Source organism: Lycium barbarum, chromosome 10 (genome assembly GCF_019175385.1).
Source record: "Lycium barbarum isolate Lr01 chromosome 10, ASM1917538v2, whole genome shotgun sequence".
Lineage (NCBI taxonomy): Eukaryota > Viridiplantae > Streptophyta > Magnoliopsida > Solanales > Solanaceae > Lycium > Lycium barbarum.
In genome coordinates this window covers 21,652,444-21,676,234 of record NC_083346.1, presented here as the reverse complement: position 1 = coordinate 21,676,234, position 23,791 = coordinate 21,652,444, and the positions used below count along the sequence as shown (strand labels likewise).

Here is a 23,791-nt window from a genome sequence, read left to right as displayed (position 1 = left end):
TTTTCACCTTATTTATAGAGGGTCAGCTTAATGAATTTTGGAAGTGCAAAAAGTAGGTAATTGGCATCCACTTCATTAAAATATTCAAGTGCCATGGCTTAAACTATAATGAATAACAGTTGTTCTGTGTGTGATCTAAGTGAGAGCTTGAAATCTGATACTCTTTATCTCGAGAAATTTAAATATTTAATTCTGTCACAAATGGTGAAATAACCACATAATTATTGAGTTTGCGTTCTTAGTATACAAAAATTGGACATTTAGGACAGACTACAGATCCAACAAATGGGGTTGATTATATACAATTACATATCCAGTGCATAATAATAACAAACAAAAGAAAAACGTTATCAAAACTTCCAAGTGTCTCGAACACCTAAAATCATGCCCTTGTCAAGCGAGCAAAGATCAAGTCGAGCACCAAACCACCCTCCTCCCCACTATTGGAAGCGAAAAATCTTATAGCACAACAACGCTCTCTTGGTGCTTTAAGAAGTTCTCAATTTGTATAAGAACCTGCACACATGCACACAGTGCATGTAGTTTAGTGAGAAGCATATTGAATTTGGCCCGACACTTGAGATATCACTGAAAGAAGGTGAAGAAATGCACAAATGCACGTGCACATGCAAATGGAATTCAGAAGTATGAGAAGATAATCGTTTTCAGGATGTCAAGAAATATGTATGAGCACTAACACACGTGCATGCAAAGAGGCACAGAGGCCGAGAGCCAAGAGATAGTAGGGACCTCTAAAGCGATTTCAGTAGGAGTAATATGGCACACATCTTTTTCCCGTTTCACCGCAATATCTGCAAAGAAGGAACATCTAAACTTCAGCATACAGACCACAAAAAGTAGAATTCTGAAGAAAAATGTGTGATGCTTCGTTAGGAAAAAACTAATTCTCAAAAAGTACAACTTATGGACAAAGAAGAAACAATGGATGAGGAATTCATACTTTCTAGTGAAACCCTGGCACTGGCATTGGCATAATTGTCACCCCTCGTCTCCATTAAAGTAGTTAACCGTTTCAAAGTCTAACCAAAGCCAAAGAGGGTATCAACAGGAAGAACATAACATATCAGCTTTGGCGCAAGACATACAAATCAAAACAGGAAATTCCAACTGCCTACTGGAAGGAAAACTACCTTATCATAAATGTCTCCTGATTCTTCATGTAAAAGGGGACGAGACTTAGTTCCTTCAGCAGTAATTCTCTTGGCCAAAGCTTCTAAAGGAACATCTAACCAAACACTAATACCCTTGTGCATATGTCTCCTGAGAATAGTGTTAATAGGAGCCAAATAAGCATGTCGCCAGAAAGCCACAATATAAGATCCAGTAGTCACAAAAAGTTAATTAATGTAATCTGATTCAAATACCAATTAATGGGTCGAACGACTGCACCTCCACCCGTTGAAACAACAAGCCGATGCATCAAAGATAGCTTGTGCAATACCTCCGTCTAAGTAGAAGATATAGAATGAAAAACCATTTAATATCAGGAATGAAAGGAAAGAAACAATCAACTTAATGGTAAGACCAATTAAAATTGTTCACGTGGAGTAGCAGAGTGCTAATATCATCTAGACTTGGTAAAGTAGATGTAGAAGTATAGTAACTAAGATGTATTGTATCTCACGTGCAACTGAGACAATCTAATAGCTTGTGTATATACAACTAAACCTTTCTATAACAACCTCGTGTCTCCGGACTTTTTTATGCCTATTATAGCGATTGCTTGTATACACCTATAACAACATTAGGCATTGGGATTTTATTGCTATTATAAACAAAACTTACCCAAAAGAGGACATGAATGATAATGAAGAAAGGGCAGAATGGGGGAAGGAATGTAATATGGAATGTGTCGAAAATGGCAAAATACAAAAAGTCCCCAACTTTATCTTTTAATTTCTGATACTCCAAGTTACAAGAGTTTTAACGTTCTAGATTACTTGTTGGAATTTACAAAATTTATTAAAGTTATGTTCCAATAAAATATAATTAATAGTCTTTTCTTTTTGGTTATTATAAATACATAGGTATTTAAGTAAGGTTATTACAGAGTAAATTTACAAAGAGTGTACCATTATAATGATGGATGTTGCTTTTTATAAGTAAAAGATGTTACAGAGAAGAAAAATATAACATACAAAGTCTATTCCAATGAAAAATTGCCTGTTACAGTGAAATTTTGTTATAGAGGTGGTTGTTATAGAGAGGTCTGACTGTACTTAGGCGCATCAGATCAATAAAATCTAAACTGCAGAAATCATGACTATCAGTAGATTCATATGGCTGATACTAATTTGTCCTGTAACTTATCATTCAATGAAGACCTGAAGTGCACTTCATACTCCGTGCAACTAATTGTCAGGGGAACTAGACAATAACCAATTGCAGTTATTCTCGTCAAATTTGCCTCTTTGTAGTATAAAGCACAAGATCTAATCAACGACAATTGAACACAATTTAGGTACAAATCTAAAATAGAAAAAAATCTTCTTCACCCTGACAACTGGTAGTTCAGAAATCCAGATGAAACATCGCCCGACATGCCCTCTGAATTTATAAAAGCTTTAGATTTAATTTTGATAAATCTGATATTCACCAGCTAATTTTAAATTCAATGAGTTTGCCCACTCCCTCATTTTCCACACAAATATGACACAGTTCACTGTTCCCCCACTTTTCCCATCCAACCAACATGCTCAATATCCATTTTCCAAAATGAGGAAGAAAACTTGGTTTGGTGAGAAATTTTCATTTTCTCACTTCAAAACCGAAAAGTATGGCAACTTGCAATTTACTGGATATTTCACCAATTATGTTTGCATTTATACAAGCACCACAAAAAAAAAAAAAAAAAAAAAAGGCACTTATTTGCCAAGAAAGCTACTATGAGAGTTTACATGTGCAATTTCACCTGACATGTCAAAGATGGCAGCTCATTCATCACTTAGTTCAATCTGGTCAAAGTTTCACTTCCAATTCACATATTCAAAACACGTCATACTTGAGAGTTTAAGCTATTGATTTCCAACAGTTCAATCTGTACTGAACGGTCATGTTACTAGACTGAAAACAACGCCTATAAAAAGGACTCCAACATATTAACACAATTGTAGTACCTCCTTCCATTAATTAAGCACTTTGTATAACACAACACGGTTGCTTAGATATGTGGCAGCAAGAACAAGAAAAAAGCACAAAAAGGAAGTTGTGCAGCTCCTAACCTCATTGTTCCTGAAGAAGTTCTCTCCACGAAGCTTAAAGATTTCAGCTACAGTAGTTCCACCAACAGCCTGCTCTATCAGCCTGTCACTGAAGGATGGACAAAAGAGAATGACTCAAACGATAGTTAATGACAAGATGACTCGAGCTTCACTAGGCATGCCATTTACTTAGATAGGCCTAACAAACTATTGAAAACTTGAAATGACATTTCTCATGAATCTACAATTTACGGAGAACAGAATCCAAAAAATATATGCTACTTAAGCTAACCAGTCGAAAAAGGAATATCCCAGTGTTTCTGCCAAAATCCGGCCCACAGTTGTTTTGCCGGAGCCCATCATTCCTATATTTAAGAAAAGTGTTGTGTTAACTAACAGGACACCAAAAGTGGATAAGCATATAAAGAAAAGGCTTGTAAATAAACAAGATCTAACAGGATTTACATGAACCATGATCTATTTAAAAGAAAATTCATAGGTAACTACTTAAGCAGAAAAGTCATAAGTGAACTGACCAACGAGGTATACACATCGTCCATCTAGATATTCTTCAACCTCTTCTGCTTTATTCTGAAATCAAAATGAAAACTGAAGCTATCAGAAGCCATCCAATACACAAAGCAACCTCGTATTTACAGTTTTCTTTGAAAACAGAAGGGTATATTCTTTCCTTCGCTTCTTTGGTTAAAGCCTAAGAGGAAAGAAAAGGAAATAGAGATAAGTGCATTCAGCAACTTGTTCTACTCTCTATAGAAACTAAATGATAAGTTTTCTCCAACTGTCACTTAGTGTTCTCTGTATATACATTTCCCTTATTTTTTTCATTTCTTTTTGTTTTTGCAAGTTTCCAGCCAAGGTAGATTTCCTACTGGAAGGGACATTGAACAGATAGGCAACACAAAAAATTATGAACAGACATGACAGTCCGATACAGATTAGATTATTCTGAGTGACAAGGTAAGGAGGCAAAAGGACATATTACTATACCTTCAATGTCTCGATTTCATCAATTGATGCAGAAAGACATCCAGACTCCAGAACTGAAGCTATAAACCAAACATCACAGTTCAATAAGAAATGGATTAGCATATTATGCTTTAATGTAAAAAATTTCCTATCCTGCTCCTTAATTTTTGTGTGTGTGGTGGAGAGGGGGGGGGGGGGGGGGGGGGGGGGGGGGGTCTCATACTAACCATGCACATCGTTAGTAACACTCTGTATATGTGGCGGCCTTATTACAGAATCATAATGTCACTTGCCAGCTATTAGGTGAATATGGTTTTAGGCGCTTCCAAAAAACACACATGCATGAAAGGTATAATAATGGTCATACAAACTTAGAAAATGTAAATATTCCCCCACAACCCGGATCTCTCTCTCGGTTGTCAAGATTTTGCGTGGAAGAAAACAAAATGTAAAAGATGCTGACTGCTTCGGTAGACAGGGTAATGCTGCATTTTGCTAACCAACTATACAGGAAAAACAGAACAGATTTAAGTATGTAATGGTAGGTATCTGGAAGTCTACTCAACTCTTCTTGGAACCATATAATACAATTTAAGTTCAGATACCCATCGAAAGTATGAGATCCAAATTCATGGCCCTTACTTACAAGCATGGTTGTAGAAATAAAACCATCCTTGTTAAAATATTTGCTACCAGAGACTGGAACTTCACAGATATAAAATTATAAAAAATAAAAAGAAAAATAAAAAAGAAAAACTAACTCATGTTTTACTGACCAGGGGAAAAAGAAAAAAGAAAAAAAAACTAATTGTGAGATTAGATCCTAATTAAGGTGCTAATCCAAGTCTGAAATTTATAGCTGACAAAACTTGAAAGGTAATATGATGCTCCCAAAAATCAGATTTTGATACTGGCAAACATGCTTGGCTTCCTTTTCATATATGTAAACTTCATGCAGTGTTCTGCTTTCAAATGGATCAAATTTCAAGTGAAATTCCTAAACATCCATTCTAGGTGCGTCGATTTCAAAAGAAGTATTTACTTTTATGTCATTGTTTCGCTGTGATTCCAGAAGGAATGAAGAGCTCACAACATGGAGAATTGTAAATTAAGTTATTCAATATTCTCCCAAGAATGTCCGGAGGTTGACTTCTAATCTAAAGTTTTTTTTTTTTTTTGATAAGGTAAAAGTATTATTAAAAGAAAGGTACCAAGAAGGTACACCAAATTACATCAGAAACAAACAGACCCTACAAGAGTAACAGATTACAAGTTTCCAAGAGAATCCAAAAAATCCATATACTGATCCATGTTCTCTAAAGTATTCTTCTTACACCATACGAACAGATTGAGCAAACAGAGGTTCTTAGTTCTAGAAATATGATTCTTTTTATTCTCAAAGCAAGAGCTGTTCCTTTCTCTCCAAATAGTCCAGAAAATACACAAGGGAATGGTCCTCCAAAGTTGCTTCTGACTCTTTGTTACTTTCTGCCCTTGCCAGCTCTCCAATAGACTTCTAACATCTGAAGGAAGCTACACGACACAGGCTCAATATAAGTTCCCAGCACTGTTTAGCAACTTTACAATGGATAAAGAGATGATTGACTGATTCCCGCTCCACTTCACATAAATAACCACGGTTGCTTAAATTGTATCCTCTTCTTTGCAAATTATCTTGAGTCAAACATGCATTTCTAATAGCAACCCAGCCAAAGCAAGCTACTTTGACCGGTGCTCTTGTTTTCCATAGCATTCTCCATGGCCAATTTGGTTCAAAATCATCAGAACATTCCTGCAGCAGGTTATATCTGCTTTTAACAAAGTATTTCATATCACTGCTCGCTGTCCATAACAAAGCATCCTCTTCATCTTCCTCTACCACCGTCGTATCCAAAAGCTGTAGAAACTGCCCGACCTCTTCCACTTCCCAATCATTAAAGCCTCTCCTAAAACGTAATTGCCACCCACTGGAGGAGTAATATTCTGAAACACTACCTACTTTGTTAACAGAGCAATTATACAGAGTTAGAAATCTGTTTTTTCAAGCATTCCTCTCCCACCTAAACATCAGACCAGAATTTAATCTTAGCACCATTCCCCAGCTTCAGCTTAGTATGTTGTTGAGACTTATTCCACAACTTGCTAATGTTGCTCCAGATACTGCCTCTAGAAACATTATGAACAAAAGGAGGGCTCCATGTATCCTTTCTTGCATATTTAGCATCTATCAAAGTCTTCCACAATCTATCATCACATTCATTATACTTCCACAACCATTTATACATTAAACTCTTATTATGAAATTTTAAATTTCTCACCCCCAAACCTCCTCCTTTCTTACTAGTAATTACCTTTTGCCATTTCACCAAATGTAACTTTCTCTTGTCTCCTTTACCTTCCCACAAAAAATTGCTTCTTAAGGTATTCAATTTCTTCTCAACACATACAGGTAGCTGAAACAAAGACATTAAGTAGGTTGGAATTCCATCCAAAACACTACTTACCAAAGTGAGTCTGCCTCCGAAAGATAAATATTGCTTTCTCCACGGAGATAACTTACTAGAACATCTTTCCAGCACCCCCTTCCAGATTCGTGTTTCATTTCTTTTCGCGCCCAAAGGAAGCCCCAGATAAGTTGGAGGTATCTGTTCCACCTTACAGCCCAAAATCTCAGCCAGATCCTCTATGCAATGGTCTGCATTTGTGCTAAACAGGCTACTCTTAGCCAGATTCACTTTCAAACCTGTGACCGCCTCAAAGACTAAAAGAATTCCTCTAAGATACAAGAATTGTTCTCTATTTGCCTCATAAATTAACAAAGTGTCATCTGCATATAGGAATATGAGAAGTGAAACAGTCTCCACCTCCTCTTCTCCCAACCTGTAGCCCCTTAATCCATCCCAGATGTTCAGCTTTCTCTAACATCCTGCTAAGTATCTCCATAACCAACACAAACAAATATGGGGATAAAGGATCCCCCTGCCTTATCCCTCAAGAAGATTTGAAAAAGCCTTGAGGACTACCATAATGAGGACTGAGAATCTCACTGTGGATATGCAAAATTCAATCTATTTCAGCCGTTTTTCACCAAAGTTCATTTGTCTCATTTAATCTAACAAACATGCCCAGTTAACAGGATCATAAGCCTTTTCCAGGTCTAATTTACAAAGTACCCCTTCCCTCTTGTTTCTCAACATATACTCCACACACTCATTTGCAACTAAAGAAGCATCAACTATTTGTCTTCCCCTTATGAATGCATTATGATTATCAGAAATTAGCTTCCCAATAATCAGTTTGAGTCGCTCTGCCAACAACTTGGCAATAATTTTATAGACACTCCCCAAAAGACTGATTGGCCTAACAAAAAACAAATTCACAGTGTCCCATACATCACTCCTGACAATATTCCAGCATTACTGACAAAAATGAAGATTAAAACCATCTGGACCTGGTGCCTGGTCTCCCTTAAACAGTTTAACCACCTCTTCTAGTTCTTCCATTGTAACAGGTATTTGTATCCACTCTTTATCCTCCTCTGATAGTTTGACTAAATTCTCATCTAACCATTTAGGCCTCAAGGTTCAGCTTCTGTAAACAAACCTTTGTAGAATTCCAGAATATGTTCCTTGATCACATTTTCATCCTCATTCAGTTCCCCTTAATAACTATTTTATCAACGCAATTATATCTTTTATAAGCATTTGCTTGTTTGTGGAAGAATCTTGTATTTCTATCTCCATCTTCCATCCATAAGCATCTTGATTTTTGCCTCCAAGATATTTCCTCTGCTACAGCAATATCCTCTAACTCTTTTCTGATGTTACACCTTTCAATTTCATTATGATCAGCATTTTGATTCAATAGAACACCATGATCCAAAGCTTCCAGTCTTGACATGGCTTTAGCCTTCCTATCTTCCAAATTTCCAAAGCTCTCTCTGTTCCATTTTTTTAAATCTTCCTTCAGTAGCTTCAGCTTTTTAGCCAAGATTACATCAGCTCTACCTTGTACATCATATGAGTTCCACCAATCACCCACCAAGTCAAAAAAATCCTTATGCTCCATCCTCATGTCTTCAAATTTAAAATAACCTTTCCCCTCACTGAAGTCACCACACTCGAACAGAATAGGACAATGATCCGTCGTGACTCTAGGCAATACTCGTCATTTTATAAGTTTAAATTGCTCATCCCAACTTTCTGAGAACAAAATCTATCTAATCTGGAAGCACATTGGTTATTCACCCCTCTGAACCCTGTGAAAGAACCTCCATGGAGTGGTGGATCCAGCAATGATAAATCATTAATGAACCTAGAAAAATCCCTCATGGCTCTTGTATCTCTGGCAATTCCATTCTTCTCTTCTGCAAACCTGACAACATTAAAATCTCCACCAATCACCCATGGATGTAAATTCAAATCATGGATTACGGCCAATTCCTGCCACAACCCTCTTCTCATCCTCCCATCGCAAGGTGCATAAACTCCAGTGAATGTACAAAAAAAGCCAGAATTTTCTTCTTCCATGGATACAGTGACTGAGTGTTGTCCTACATGTTTATCCTTACAATTCCATCTCCTTTTATCCCAATACACCACAATACCCCCACTGTTGCCATGCGCCTCTAATTCCACCCAATCACTCCACCTAGACCCCCCTACTTGCTTGACGTCTTCCTGTTTCCGGCCTCCCATATTTGTTTCAGCCAGACAAACCACATCTACATTACATCTCCTTAATAACGAATCAATTAAACTTCTTTTCCTTCTATCATTCATTCCCCTAACATTCCAACAAATAATTTTCATCTTCATTAAGAAATAGACAATGCCCTCCTACCCCCCCCCCCCCCCCCAAAACCACTGGATTCACGCTTAAATTTAACACCAAACTCCAATAGCTTTAATTCTCTCTCGCACTTCCGCCTCTAATCTAAAGTTTTAAGCTTTGGGTTCGTGAAAACTTGCCGACAAACTTTTATTGAAAACTTCTGTGCTCTAATTTTCTAACAGATTAACACCTCATCACAACTGACGTAGACTTAACTGGGTGTTAATTTATTCCTCTGAGTTAGGCATTAGTAGAATTTGTGCAAAGCAACGTTTCATTCATTCAGATGTCAGTAAAATTAAGGTCAAGGCGCTTAGTAAGTTTTTGGAGTTTTAAAGAACTTTATGTGGATTATGATTAAGTGTCCAGACAGAGATGGCAACCACCACCAAATCAGAGCGTCAAGGAGGTGGCAACACATGAGACCAAAGAAGAAAATGAACTCAAAGCAATTTACAGCAGAAAAAGCAAATCCACTAAAGTCAGGCTACATTAAAAAGTTATCATCCAATTGTAGGAGAAAGTTTTCAAGTAAAATCAGTTGATGCTTTTTGTTGTACTTGCATGTAAATAGTCAATATGATTAGCAATTAGGAGCGCACCCCAATATCTTTTTACAGCAATGGTTTTTAACAGTAACAAATGTAATTTTAATTTGTCACCCTCTAAGCCTAAATAGTTGCTGACAGATTTAAATTATTGATTAATCAAGGCAACTTGCCTGAAGCTCCTTAGGATGCAAGGTTCAGTTAGGAATATTAAAAGGAACAGGAAATGAGAAGAAAAGACATTTGCATTATTCTTCACCAAAAAGACATTTGCATTATTACCCCCTCCAAAATTCTAATAGGAGGCATTTAAATTTTAAACAAAAGAAGGAATGATAGATAAGTTCAACATTTTCCCACATGAAGTCAGCTTTACATTTCCCTCGTTTTCTTTGCACTACGAAATAGGTTGACCATGCCATCTTCTCGTGTGTCTACATTTTTGAGGCATGAAAGGAAGAAAAGGTCAATTATATATACAAATGAGTTGCACATGGTTGCAGAAAGGGGAATATCATCACTAACAAAAAGCTAAATGTTCAATGGAATGGAACTTAGCCTGTTCAAGGGATATCCTAGTTGCAGTGAAAGGTTATCTTAGTTAGCACATCAACCATCATGCTCGTCCAAAGAATAAGTATATAAATAAAAGAAAAGAAACAAAGGGAGATGGGAGTTTAGGATTTCACCAGAAATTTTGACACCCAGTAAAGTAGTGTTCTCAAATATTTCAAGCGAAATTCAAACCTATAGGTACAACAGGGCATAGGCTCACCAACACGTTATCCCCAAGAATGCAAACTACTCAAAGTCTGCAACAATCAATTGCATGTTTCAAGCATTCCACACATAACTAAAACAACAACAACTAATGGTACTACTACTATACCTTAGTCTGAAGCTAGTTATAGTCTAAGTTGCTCGGATTCGGGTGCAGGTGTCCGATACGGGTGAGGATCTAGAGGTCAGATCCTTCATGATCTAAATTTTAAGATTCGGGGATATGGATCCAGTTATGGATATGGGTGTGGGGATTCAGCTAAAACAAATTCAAATATCTAAAAATAGAATTATAAAACCTAAATTATGAGATATTATGTTGAAAACTTGAGGAAAAAATATTGATCAAGGGGAGAATCCAGGAAGGAGATAAAAGGAAAAGGAGTGACATAGAAATTTCTACATACAAGGTATCCATTTTCTTCAATTTCACCTTAGCTTTTGTTTTGATTAAAGAAATCATTGAATCTGTCCCCAATTTCTCCGCCGATTTTGGTCAAAGTATCCAAAATCGGTTGACCAGATCGGGTACGGATCCCACACCCACACCCATGTCGTGTTGACACGGGTGCGGCACCGAAAGTGAAGAGTCCGAGTAGCATAGGTTATAGTTGGTTATATGAATCCTCTACATCCATTTCACTCCATTTGGTGCCACTTCATTCAATTGAATATGTGTATGTGTGTGCGTATTTTATATATGCGCACATATATACATATTTCTATTCAAACTCTGCATCAGTCACATGTTTGCATAACTACAACGTATTGCACTGAATTGAATCATGAATATTTACAGAATATAAGACTGCAAAAACTAGCAAATACCTTGAACATTGTGAGAAGAACATGAAACTTTCAACTCTACTCGTTTATCAGAACGTGCAGCTTTTCTAGGCTGTAAATGGCATGATACGACTATCCGATTCCTTCGTTTTTCATTCCATTTCTCCGAGAAACACAAGGAACCACTCGATTTCCTTACAACCTTATCTGAATTGATCCATGAGGATAACTGAAGACTTTGCGAAACTCTAGCCTCCATAATCAAGAAATGTATCCTTTTCAAATCAGAAAGAGCTGAACAATATACTCTATATTGTCACCAATCTTCTGTTGCCTGCTAAATCAAGAAAGTTCCAGAAACCCACAATTAATTACCTCAAAATCTACCCAAAAATAGCAATATTAAAACTTTTAAAAGGAAAAAAAAGAAAAAAAAAAGTCAAGATTTTGTTCACCCAATTGCTAACAGGTATATAAGAAAGGAGTACAAATAACAGACGAAAAATGGAAAATATGAAGCCAAAAGAAGGGAAGATTGTAAAAAATATACATCCCAACATAAAATATTACGCCACTTAGCCCAGTATACAATATTATACAACATTACACCTGGGGGAAAGCATTATACATAATGTATCAACCTTGTATAAAAGTGTATAATGGTGTATTTTACACAAATATGGGCTAAACCGGGTAACAAACTCAAAATATGGGCTACATGGCGTAAATATTTTCTCCTAGTAGACATAGAGCGTAATTTTTCCCAAAAGAAAAAATGTTTGATTAAACAACTGAACAGCTCAACACTATAAAGATAACATACAGATCCACAGAAAAAAAAAAAAACTAATCTTTGCGAAAAATGCATACTATGAAATTGAGAAAATTTATTGACTTATCAAAAAAATATAATATACTGAAAATTGTCTTCTTAAACAGAAAAAAACTTAATTGAAAGAATAGAACCTGCACCAATTTTCCTAATTCAACCTTTTTTTAACAACCAATTGAGCTTACTATATCCTAAAAAATTTTACTTCTTAAAAGAAAAATATATAATCGAATTAACAAAACCCCCACACTATTTTCTTGAAAAATTAATCTCTATTACAACCCAAAACAAAGCACAGAAAAAGAAAAAAAAAATCAATTAAATCAATAAGTGAATTGAAGGATTGAAAAATGCATACCTTATTGAGCAGAATTAGGAAAATTGGAACGTAAATTATAATATGTATTGAATGAAGAAAATGAAAAATTAAGAAAAATCGGTGAAGTTGTAAAACTTAAAAAGTAGGAAAGCTTTTGTGAGATTTGTGAGTTAGGTAGGTGAGTTACTTATAAAAATGTGTGTTTTGAAATGAATTTATATATATATATATATATATATATATAGTGGCGGAAAGGTATCATGTGTTAGGTGAGGTGAGGTGAGGTGGATAAATTGGTGAAGAGAAGAACAAACAAAACGAGAAATATCACTAAAAAGGAACTTTTACAACATATGGTTTCGATAGACTCTCGGCTCAAACAAAAGCAAAGCAAAATAATCTGGGAAAAAAATAACAGAAGTAATGAAGCCAAGGCAAAAATGCTAAATAAAGCATAAGAAAGCAGTCTAGATCCACAGGGAAAACCCAATCTTTGCCAAAGATGCATTTAAAATTGAGAAAATTTCTTTACTTATTATTAAAAAATATAATATACTGAAAATTGTCTTCTTAAACAGAAAAGGAGTTAATTGAAAGAATAAAACTTGCACTAATTTTCCTAATTCAGCCTTTTTTTAACAACCAATTGAGCTTACTATATCCTAAAAGAAAACAAAACCAGATATAATTTTACTTCTTAAAATCAAAATAAATAATCGAATTAACAAAACCCCACACTATTTTCTTGAAAATTAATGTCTTCTACAACCCAAAATAAAGTACAGATTAAAACAAATAGCAATTAAATCATAAAGTAATTGAAGGATTAAGAAACACAAACCTTTTATTGAGCAGAATTAGGAAAATTGGAACAGTTAATTAAAATATGTATGAATCAAGAAGATGAGAAAAAAAAAATTGGAAATTTTTTGTGAGATTTGAGAGTTAGGTAGGTGAGGCTGTGTTTTGAAATGAATTTATATATATACCGACTGTGTGGCGGAAAGGTGTCATGTGTTAGGTGAGGTCGATAATTTGTTACCAGAAAAAAATATATATATTGTCCCAATTTAAGTGTTTTAATTTGATTAAGCACGGATTTTAAGAAACAAAAAAAGACTTTTGAGTATTGTGGCTTAAATTAAAGATGAGTTTAGTACTTTAAATCTTGTGGTCTAAAAACTTGCCAAAACTTATTAAATAAGTGTACATCTTGTGGTCTAAAACTTGTCAAAACTTATTAAATATAGAAAGAAATACTTTTTTTAATAAATAAAAAAGGAAAGTAAAACACTTAAATTGGGACGGAGGGGGTATATCACTAAAAAGGAACAAAACTTTAGATTTCATTAAAGACATAATACTCTTTATGTCCCAATTTATGTGATATATTAGGTACGGAGTTTAAGAAAGAAATCAAGACTTTTAAAACTAGTGGTATAAAAAAAGTCATAGATATTCGTGTGGCCGTATATCATTTCATTAAGGGTAAAAGCAGAATTTTTAAGTTAAGTTATTTTTAAAAATAGAAATGCATCATTCTTTTTTAGATAGACTAAAAAGAAAAATGTATCACATAAATTGAGACAGATGGAGCATTTAGCACGAGGAAAAAAGAAGAATTAAGCTTTGTTTAATAAAATATCATTGATTTGGATTTGGCATTTTCTCTTTTGGTTAAATTTAACTATAATTTGGTTGTTGCATTTGAGCATTTGCATGAAGTTTACTATGTCAACTCGAATTGGTAGGTAAGAGTCAAATTATAAAATAGTTTTCGGATTCAATTATAATTAATAAAAGGAAAATTTTTAGTACCCTTAACAGCAAGCGAAAATATACTGTAATAACAGAGAAGTCTTGTAGGTTATAGGTGTGTTTGGCTACATCTTTTTAAGCATTAAGCCAAAGAATTTAGGAAGATTATATACATGGTTGTCTAGCTTACTGTATTAACAATTTAATAATTTCGCATAAATTTTACAATGTTTGGTTGGTCGTATAAAAAAAGTTTATCATTGTATAACTTAATGAAACGTTCGGTTGGCTCATTATGTTTCGCATTTCTAGTACATGCATAAGTTATGAGAAGATATATATATTATTTTATGAGATTTGAAATATGAAATAATAATATATGTATCAACAACACATAAATAAGAATGACTCAAGACCAAACTAGAAATCTTTTGAGATATGTGTTTCAAGTGGAACCAACATATTGTTTAACATCACGGAGCTTTGAACTTTCAAATACCCAATGCATATTAGGTAACTCCAATTAAGTAAAAGTACAGCAAATTTGGAGTTGTATTTTCTTCTTTTTGTTTTTCAGCTACAGTAGTTCTTAATTAGCAAACCCCTAATATTTCTATACACACAAGTACTATTGGCTTAACTTAAAATAATCAATTCCACTTGCTTTTTTCCCAATGTTTCTATTAAATTTGCAGTGTCATTTTCCTTACCAACTGGCAACTTTACAGTTAACATAATGGGTAGGTGACATTTTTGGTGGTTGTTGAGGTTTGCTTCTTAGCTTCGTTGAAGTTGAATGATGTTGCTGACCATTGATTATGAAGAATTCCAAAGCTTGGGTCCCAAAATAATACTCCCATTTCCAGTCTCAATTGATGTTAAACCCCAATACTTATTTACATACAATAACAACAACGGTAATCTCGACTTCACTTGCCTTTACTTTTATTGTTTTACCAGATATTTGTTACTACCATATGCATCAAATAACTTTATTCACCAAAATCTAAGCAGAATAAAAGAAATCCGTTGACATTTTGTCTTCGTTGGAATTTAAATTATTGATCTCTCAGAATTAAAAAAAAAAAAAACTCCTTTTAATTCGGTAGAGTGACATCATGTTTAAGGCATAAGTCCTCGATTCAACATGATGAAGTCATCGATTCAAATTGATGAGGGGCTTGCTTTGTACAAATCCAACTTAGCATTCATATATGTATTCTCGGACCCGCAAGGGAGGCTCAGTTGGTTGAGTATGGGCTTTCATAATAGAGGTCTCAGGTTCGAAACCCACTGCCTACGACAGTAGGGGATTTGCCTTCTGGGTCGAGCTCGTCACACGGGACTTGCTTAGTGCGGGTCACCTCTCCTGTGTAATTTGGCTCAGTTGATTGAGCATGAAGCTTTCATAATAGAGGTCTCAGGTTCGAAACTCACTGCCTACAACAGTAGAGGATTTGCCTTCTGGGTCGAGCTCGTCACACGGGGCTTGCTTAGTGCGGGTCACCTCTCCTGTGTAATTTGCGAGCTGTTGCACAGGAGCTGAATTTACTCTGTGCACACCCAAAGGGTAACAACTGCGGTTCCCATGTCATTAAAAAATATATATATATATATATATATTCTCGGGACACCACTCTCCAAATAATACAAAGGGAAAGGAGACCAGACTCACCTCCCCTACTTTTGTCAACCACAACCATCTTATCTATTCTATTCTCAAAAGGCCTATAGATAGAAGGCCTTTTTTCCGAACTGTCTCGTTTTCAAGCCTTCACGGACTTCAATCTTTGTTGACTGCTAGGCAAGAACTTTGAGTGCAAACACCCAATATTTAAAAGAACCTCAATTTTGTTCTTATTTTTCTAACTATATATACACTATAAACACACTAATTACAACAACAATATACCCAATGTAGTCCCACAAGCGAGGTCTAAGTAGGGTAGGATGAATGCAAACCTTACCCTACCTTTACAATAATTATTTCTGAAAATTATATTTTTCTTAAATCTTTTTCATAATGATTTTTTTGGAGATGTTGCCTGATAACTGCATTCCACAACATTCTAATCTCTCCACCCCAAAGAAACAGAAAAAAAAAATTGAACGAAAAATAGACATTACACAACAAATTAAAACTATGATGGCAACTTATCCAACCATCTAGGGTATAGGAAGAGTTGAAAAGAATGAGCATTTCTAAGTGCATAGTGTATTTTATTGTGAAACATTATGAGCTAATAAGTAATGCTACACCCGAATACATAACCAATAGAAGAATATCATCCCACTACAGGGGGGCTCGAAGCCATCACTGGAGAATAACAAGGGTAGACCAGTTACAAATTCCGTACTTCCAAATTTTTTGATTTCTATGCATCAGTGTTCTGGTTTTCTTCATCTTCTCCGTTGGTCCCGATAGGGTCCTTCCTCCTCCTGGTCCTTCAAGAAGCCTAGGAAAGCAAGAAACCCGAAAAAGAAGAAGCCACCTTTCCAATTGCCTCCACCACCACCACCTCCGCCCCCGCCTCCATCATCATCACGAGGGGGGAACCCACTCCCACCATCATCCAGGTCAGGAGATTTCTCCTTTCCTGCATTCAGCCCCGACACATCAGCATTCAAATGATACTTGACATTGGATCTTTACAAAGCACAAAAATAGCTGTTGATTTTTTGTTGTTTAACCTTACTGAACATCATTGGTTAAGTAGAGCTAGATTTATTCTCTGATCTTTTTACAGCGGCAGGATGGTGCAGATGCTATACTAACCAGAAGTATAACAGTGAAAACAAATAAGTTGGTTAATACAAATTGTTTTATTTCCATTCATTGTTCTACCAGTTGGTATAAAGAGCAAGAAAAGATCACCTTGAACTGGTGCAACTGTAATGGTTGATGATTCCCGTGTAACCGTCTGTGTCTGGCCTTCAGCACATCTAGCATTCTGCATTGATGCAAGAACAAAGTCAAACAGAAATGGCTGATAGCAATATAGTTTACTTGAATGATGCAGGAAACGGAAAACCAAATACTGAATGCACGATTGCAAGTAGTAGTAGTAGCAACAGCATCAAGAACATACATACTAGTAATCAGTTCCTATTTCGGACTGTCTTGCCTGTAGCTTGAAATGCTATTTCGACGGAAAATACCATCTACGGGGGTTTCATAGGGCTTACTCCCGGTAATTATATTTAAAGATCACAAGAAGTTTAAAATAAAAGAAATAAAAGCAACCAACAACAACATACCCAGTGCAATCCTACCGATGGGGTCTGGGGAGGCCATGTTTATTTATTATCCTTTGCCTAGAATTCTTTTTTTTATTATTTTTTTATAAAAATGGATTTATCTGAACAATACATGATTGATAAATCCATGATTTTCTTTTAGCCTTTCCAGGATTGGGTCTTATATTAGGAGGTCTAACCACTTTCAAGTAATATATAAACATATATCTCCACATGTTACCTTCTCAAAAAAAAAACAAAACAAAAAATCTCTAAATGTCATAGATTCACATATCTATAAACAATAACTAGTTAATAGAGATGCTGATTAGCTTGATTTCAGGGTACTTGTTTTAGTAAATGCAGCTGATTTCAATATGCTGACTGCAGAACCTGCTTGGCATGGGGAACTACATATACAAAGACATAGTCCAATGTTAACTTATGCCATAACCAGCTACTTACAGTAGCATTCTGAAACTCTGAAGCTTCTCACAGCAAAGTTGCACAAGATTAATATAAAAGACAAGACAAGTACAATTGACCCACTAAGTTCGCTAGAGGCATGTAATTAGCTAAACAAGGCACTGGCAGCAATTATACAAAGAAAAGTACTCTAGAGAATGATACCAGAGCAGCAGAACATATTATTGAAGCACGTTTTTGTTGAACAGGACATATCAAGTGACTTTTATTGCTAATGAGTTTAGACTGCATGCCAAGTGGATGTAAGCCAGCAGGAACTGATGCTATTGGCTTGAATTGCTTCCAGCATTGATCCCCTGCGCTCACTATGACAACAATATCCAATAATTAACAACTAAGATAACACGAGCAACAGGATGAGCAGCAAATCTTCAAAAGGAATTTGCCAACATTGGATATTAAAGTATCAATTATCAAATGACTTGAACATTGTTGTCACAACTTAAATGTAAAGTTCAATTAGATTTAAAAAAATGTAAATATTCAATTAGATTACTTCAAAACTAAACACTGTCATATCAAGTTAACTAGAAAATCAAAGAGAAGAGCTTTTTATTTTTTCCCAACGAGTCAAAATAGCACCAAATTCAAGCTAGCCAGATGATAGATCATAAACCAACATTATGACTTCTACCGATCTGCAGCATGAAGGTATTATATATTTGATATGAACTTCAATGGAGCAACATGGCAATGAGGATTCAAATAGCTGACCGCCTGATCCCAACTTGTCTGGGTTTAATGCATAGTTGTTGTTGTAGTGATTGTGGTGTAAGGTATATATTTCACTGTGAGTGGGTGAATGCCAATTGGTATTTTCATAGAGAGACAAGGGCAAGCTAAAACAGTCTAATTAGTCTATGCAGAACAGCAACTATGATATAACAAGAGAATCATTACTCAATGTGACTGTCTTAACTCCTACAGGCTACAGCACTTACGCAGCAATCCAGATGCTCTTACATCTACTGTGACAAAGGCTTATAAGTGAGCTAACAGCAAGGGATGCTGATTTATTAATTTTAGCAGGATCAAGAATATGACAGTTTTCACCATCTGATCGTAATTGCATGGAAAACAGCAATTCTAAGATCCCTCTTTTTTCAGAAAGGTAACATCATGTATATTCATCAGCACCAAGTTGCTCCTGGTATCCAATATTTACAATTACAAAAGGCGTTGTTCATCTTACCAATTCAAAACAGTGACTCTAACGTTCCTTCAGAAGACATGCAGAGGTACCAATTAAAAGGAACCAATCAGGGATATACTCCCACATACCTATTGGCAAAGTAGCTGCACTCATGGTGGTGCTGGAAGTTAACGACATCTCTTAGCAATAATTCTGAGTCTCCCTGAGATTGAACTCTTACTAGAATCCTGAAATTGAAAGGAAGATAGATCAACATGCAATTCATACAGGGTGATAATTGCAAATGCAAGACAGTGCCATGAAAGAATTGCTCTTTAACGGAAATGGAAAACCTTCCTCGCCTTTGGCACATTATAAGTATTTGCGATTGACAAAATGGAAACTAATGAAATGATGGTAGTGTCCACTATCAGACTATGACTTCATTCAGTTATTTGAGTCATGAGTGTTTAAAATTCAGTGAAGCTTATGCATATACAGAGAATCAGCCAATATTTTTACGGCAAACTGCAATTCTTGAAAGGTAAAATTACTGCCCAGTGAGGAAACAAAGTTCTCCATTACCAATTTCCACATTTTCTTTCCAAGGGAAACAAAAATATCACTATATTAGGGAATGAACATAGAGGACCAACTCCATCTCAGCTGACTGCAGCAAACCACATTTTCTCACCTTTTTCCTTTCTCTATCCATCCCACTCTCTTAATAAGACATTAGCAAGTTCAACTTGGGCACTACGAGAAAGTTGCCAAGGCAGAATTTTATGCATATGAGGAGAAAAATTATCAAATTTCCTGTCTTTTTTAGGCCTTCTCTAACTTAGGCCAAAAAACAACCACAATTGAACCTAAATTCTAAACTTCGTATGAAACAAATCAGGTTCTAATTGAAAGCCTGAGATAGAAGATCCCTTCTACATCAAAGGGTTAATCTCAAGGAGAGATGTGCATTCCAATGAGACACACTACTATCCAGACATTAGCGGGCTCTATAGCTCCAAGCCTCCAACTCTGGAGGAAATAGTTATGCATTTCAAGGTCATCATCAAACATAGTACTACTAAAGTCAAAGTAAAATGACAAACTTAATTGCAATTTTTTTAATAAGAAACTTAATTGCAAGTGTTATGTTATAATCTTATAAAACTGTAAATACAACCGTCTCTTAAATCAGATGTCACATGTATTCTGTCGCATAACCAAATAGAAACCAGCCAGGTATTCCCTCTTAAAAGGAGGGTCACAATGGCTCCTATTTGAGCATAGAGTGCACTATGTAAACTAATTTAGACATTAACAGCTTATACAGGATTTTACATAAGCAGTGTCTATAATTCGCGCTTGTAAGTAAGTTTGAGTCTAAGGGTTTGTAAGTTTTACAGGTTTTACTTTCTGTTTCAAATCGATATTTACCTTGTATTAATTCCAAGCGGTGACAGCTTATTGTAAATACACATGATATTGTTAAAAATATATATTTATAAACACACATATACTGGCTCTACCCCATAAAGGTCTGTGTATAATCTACCCTCTCCACACCCCACTTTGTGGGATTTCACTGGGTATGTTGTATATTTACAAACACATATATACAGTAAAATGAGCCGAGGGTCTCTCGGAAACAGCCATCCTACCTTGGTAGGAGTAAGGTCTGCGTACATTATACCCTCCCCAGACCCCAAGATGTGGGATTTCACTGGGCTGTTGTTGTTGTTGTATATATACAGTAAAAACATGCTAAAACTGAATGTACTCATACCAAATACTAACTAAAACCCCTATCGATACATAGCCATACCAAAATCCATGTATATAGGTTTAGCACCCCATAAAACTCTAGTTTGTGCTAAAATATCCCTAGGGTTTCACCCCCATGGTATGTCAAGAACAACCTCAATCTTTTACCATAGAACACTCCTAAAATAGCAGAACAAAGCAAGTACCAATACATGCCAACAAAAGGGTGTTCAAAACGCACAATCATCATTACTTCCTGCAAGGGCATAGGCACCGCCAAAAACCATGTCCTCAAATAAATTGTAAGCTACATCATGCTACCCCTTTTTCCAATTTAAATAACAAAAACACACCTTGATATAATTTCTCCGCTAAATAAAGTTCAGATCTTCCCCCAACAAAAGTAAGAAACACACCAATACCATAAAACCCCAAAAATTTCACCACCATAGTATGTCGAGAACAAGCTCCATCATCTACCATAGAACACTCCTTATATAGCAGAACAAATCAAGTAACTATACATGCCAACAAAAGGGTGTTCAAAACGCACAATCATCATTACTTCCTGCAAGGACATAGGCACCGCCAAAAACCATGTCCTCCAAAAAACTCTAAGCTACACCTTTTCCAATTTAAACTAACAAAAACCATACCTTAACATAATTTCTCCGCGAAATAAAATTCAATTATTTCCCCAACAAAAGTAAGACACACCAATACCATTAACAACCAACAAACTTCATATAAATGGAAATATCCAACCTTTACACAAAATAAAGTAAACCAACTGATCATAAAAAAGGGAAAAAACCCCAAAAAACGAAGAAAAAAATTAGTAGAAGCCCCTCCAAGGATCTCTAAAATACAATATACTGCACCTTTAGAAGCCCCTCCAAGGATCTCTAAAATACAATATACTGCACCTTTTTTTCTATTAGATTACTAAAACATACCTCACATAAGGGTATATTGATTAGATGATCCTCTACAAAATTGAATAGATAGCCTCCGTGTTATATCAGAATCGCCCATGTTCATATGGGGGTCATATACCTCTATTCTTTTTTGTAAAGACCCTTTTTAACTAATTTCCTCCTTAAATAACTCTAAATAAAGTTGCAATAACTCCCAACACAAGTAAGACACACCAATAGCATTGAAACCCCGAAAACTTCATCTATATCAATGTCAATATCCAATCTTTTCAAAAAATAAAGTAAACCCAAATGATAATTCACAAGTAGAAAAAAGGAAAACCCAAAATAAAAAAAACGAAAAAGATTTTGAAAAAAAAAAAAAGAAAAAGAGTAGAAGCCCAAACCTTTTTTCAGCTATCCAATAGGAGTAGAGTAAAACGTGAGTCTGCCTGTAGCACAATATTAAAGAAGAATTATACAAATAACGTTTTGTTCGGTTTCTGGAAAGGGGAGAAAGGTTTGGATGAAGTTTATTGCTTTGTTATCGCCAAACACCATTTATACACACCATTCGGGTTAACCGCCAATGACCCATTTTAGCTACTTAAGTCGTTTGGTTGGAGACAAGTTATACTATTAGGGGTCGTTTGGTAAAAGGTATAAGTTGGATATCCGACCACTAATTTTTATACCATATTTAATAGAAGGTATAAATTTATTCTGGCATAAATTTATATCTTGTACCAAATATGGTACAAAAATTAGTGTTAGGATATCCCAGCTTATACCTTCTTATCTCACTTATACTGGGATTATTTTATACCATCTTTTAGATGAGATAAATTAGTCCCGGAATTATAATCCCGGAATAATTTCGACTATCTACCAAACGACCCCTTAGTTACCATGCATTAGTAATTCCACCCTCCCACAGACATAAACTAACACTATAATTTTGGTATAACTAATTTTAAGATTAATTATACCTTTATTTTATCCCAATTAAATGTGGGTAAACTTATTTCAAATATAATTCGAGGATTATTTATCCTAGTATCAAACGAGAGAGTTTTTTCTTTGGAAAAATAGTAGTTTCATTCCTGTATTATTGCTTAATTTCAATTTTTGAACCTAATAATTTTTTATTCTTCATTTTCAAAAAAAAAATATTTGATTCTTATATTTAACCTTTAATTAAACCACGGAGCCTTAAATTTTATATTTGTTTTTATTAAGATTGAGATGCATAAATCTGAATAGACATTTGAATATTAAGATGTGTATTAATTAAGATTTAGATGTCTCAATATGAATACACATCTTAATATTATGATGTTATATTAAGATCTGAATACTAAATAATTTAGATTGTTTGTTTTCTCTTGTTTTTTTTTTAAATTAATGAATATTAAACTTAAATAAAATACTAAATTAATCTAATTCTATATCAATAAAAAAAATTATGGCGGTGATAAAGCGGAGGTGATTGTAAATGTCGATTGAGGGCGGTGTTGGTTGAAGGCGGTGGTTGCGCCGACGACGGTAGACATTGAACGTGAATGAAGTGGTGAATAATCATATTTGTAGAATCCTTGAACAAGACATCTTAATAGTATCAAAAATTCGTTTTAGATCTTAATCATTTAGATCTATCTAGACTCATGGAATGATTTTAAAATAATAAAAACATCGCACTTATTAATTAAGATAAGATTTGAATGATTAAAATTCTGACCTAAAAATAAAAAAATTTAATGACTGAGATATGAATAATGCGTGCAGCGAGAACTTGGAAAGTTCTCCTCGGTTCATCGAAGGCATATACGGGGTGATTATCGAGGGTAAGTCCGAGGAGACGGAAGGAACAAATCGAACATGCGCAAAGGGAGTCCGAGAAAATAAGTCCAAATCTGTGAAAGGCTATCTTTCACAGATTTATATCCGAGAATCACGCCCTCAACAGACGTACCCGATATTTTAGGAACCATTTACCCACGTTGGAATTCATGTCTTTTAGTTAGAGTAGGACACTAGCACTATAAATGCATGTGTACCAGCCCCGTTAGAGGGCATCATCTTCTTCATCTCATCTACATCTCATGTTATCAATTCTCATAATTTCTCTAATAGCAAAAGCCCGATAATTATAAAGGTTTCGTCTTTGATTATTTAGTCCGAGCAAGGAGACAAA

The 23,791-nt window shown here is 35.2% G+C and overlaps 2 protein-coding genes across 5 annotated transcripts; both read right to left on the bottom strand.

The window, feature by feature from the left end:
• Window positions 1-202: 202 nt before the first annotated feature.
• LOC132614494 (shikimate kinase, chloroplastic) lies at window positions 203-13,302 on the bottom strand. Of its 4 annotated transcripts, none has more exons than XM_060328951.1 (11): window positions 13,148-13,302; window positions 11,198-11,489; window positions 4,230-4,288; window positions 3,758-3,812; window positions 3,514-3,586; window positions 3,243-3,330; window positions 1,386-1,468; window positions 1,152-1,281; window positions 962-1,040; window positions 751-812; window positions 203-516 (listed from the first exon to the last, which is right to left on the bottom strand). In XM_060328951.1, the coding sequence occupies exons 2-11, from the start codon at window positions 11,412-11,414 to the stop codon at window positions 460-462; spliced, it is 903 nt and encodes a 300-aa protein (XP_060184934.1). In that variant the 5' UTR covers window positions 11,415-11,489; window positions 13,148-13,302; the 3' UTR covers window positions 203-459. The 4 variants fall into 4 exon arrangements, with proteins under 4 accessions (XP_060184934.1, XP_060184936.1, XP_060184937.1 ...); XM_060328953.1 differs by having other exon boundaries at window positions 11,198-11,492; window positions 13,148-13,254; XM_060328954.1 differs by lacking the exon at window positions 13,148-13,302 and adding an exon at window positions 12,346-12,691 and having other exon boundaries at window positions 11,198-11,492.
• A 2,869-nt stretch (window positions 13,303-16,171) lies between these two features.
• Window positions 16,172-22,168, bottom strand: LOC132614446 (protein YELLOW LEAF 1, choloroplastic-like). The gene is made up of 5 exons (XM_060328901.1): window positions 22,005-22,168; window positions 19,069-19,167; window positions 17,932-18,092; window positions 16,940-17,015; window positions 16,172-16,661 (listed from the first exon to the last, which is right to left on the bottom strand). The coding sequence occupies exons 2-5, from the start codon at window positions 19,115-19,117 to the stop codon at window positions 16,465-16,467; spliced, it is 483 nt and encodes a 160-aa protein (XP_060184884.1). The 5' UTR covers window positions 19,118-19,167; window positions 22,005-22,168; the 3' UTR covers window positions 16,172-16,464.
• Window positions 22,169-23,791: the final 1,623 nt, after the last annotated feature.

What these genes read in the sequence shown, in the direction of transcription:
- LOC132614494 (XM_060328951.1), bottom strand. Translation starts at nt 11,414, where the DNA reads ATGGAGGCTAGAGTTTCGCAAAGTCTTCAGTTATCCTCATGGATCAAT. An exon ending in ATGAAATCGAGACATTGAAG is followed by an intron (nt 3,813 to 4,229) that starts GTATAGTAATAT and finishes TTTTGATTTCAG; the next exon opens with AATAAAGCAGAAGAGGTTGA. An exon ending in ACGATGTGTATACCTCGTTG is followed by an intron (nt 3,587 to 3,757) that starts GTCAGTTCACTT and finishes TCTTAAATATAG; the next exon opens with GAATGATGGGCTCCGGCAAA.
- LOC132614446 (XM_060328901.1), bottom strand. Translation starts at nt 19,117, where the DNA reads ATGTCGTTAACTTCCAGCACCACCATGAGTGCAGCTACTTTGCCAATA. An exon ending in TAATATGTTCTGCTGCTCTG is followed by an intron (nt 17,016 to 17,931) that starts GTATCATTCTCT and finishes GCATCAATGCAG; the next exon opens with AATGCTAGATGTGCTGAAGG. An exon ending in TACAGTTGCACCAGTTCAAG is followed by an intron (nt 16,662 to 16,939) that starts GTGATCTTTTCT and finishes GGCTGAATGCAG; the next exon opens with GAAAGGAGAAATCTCCTGAC.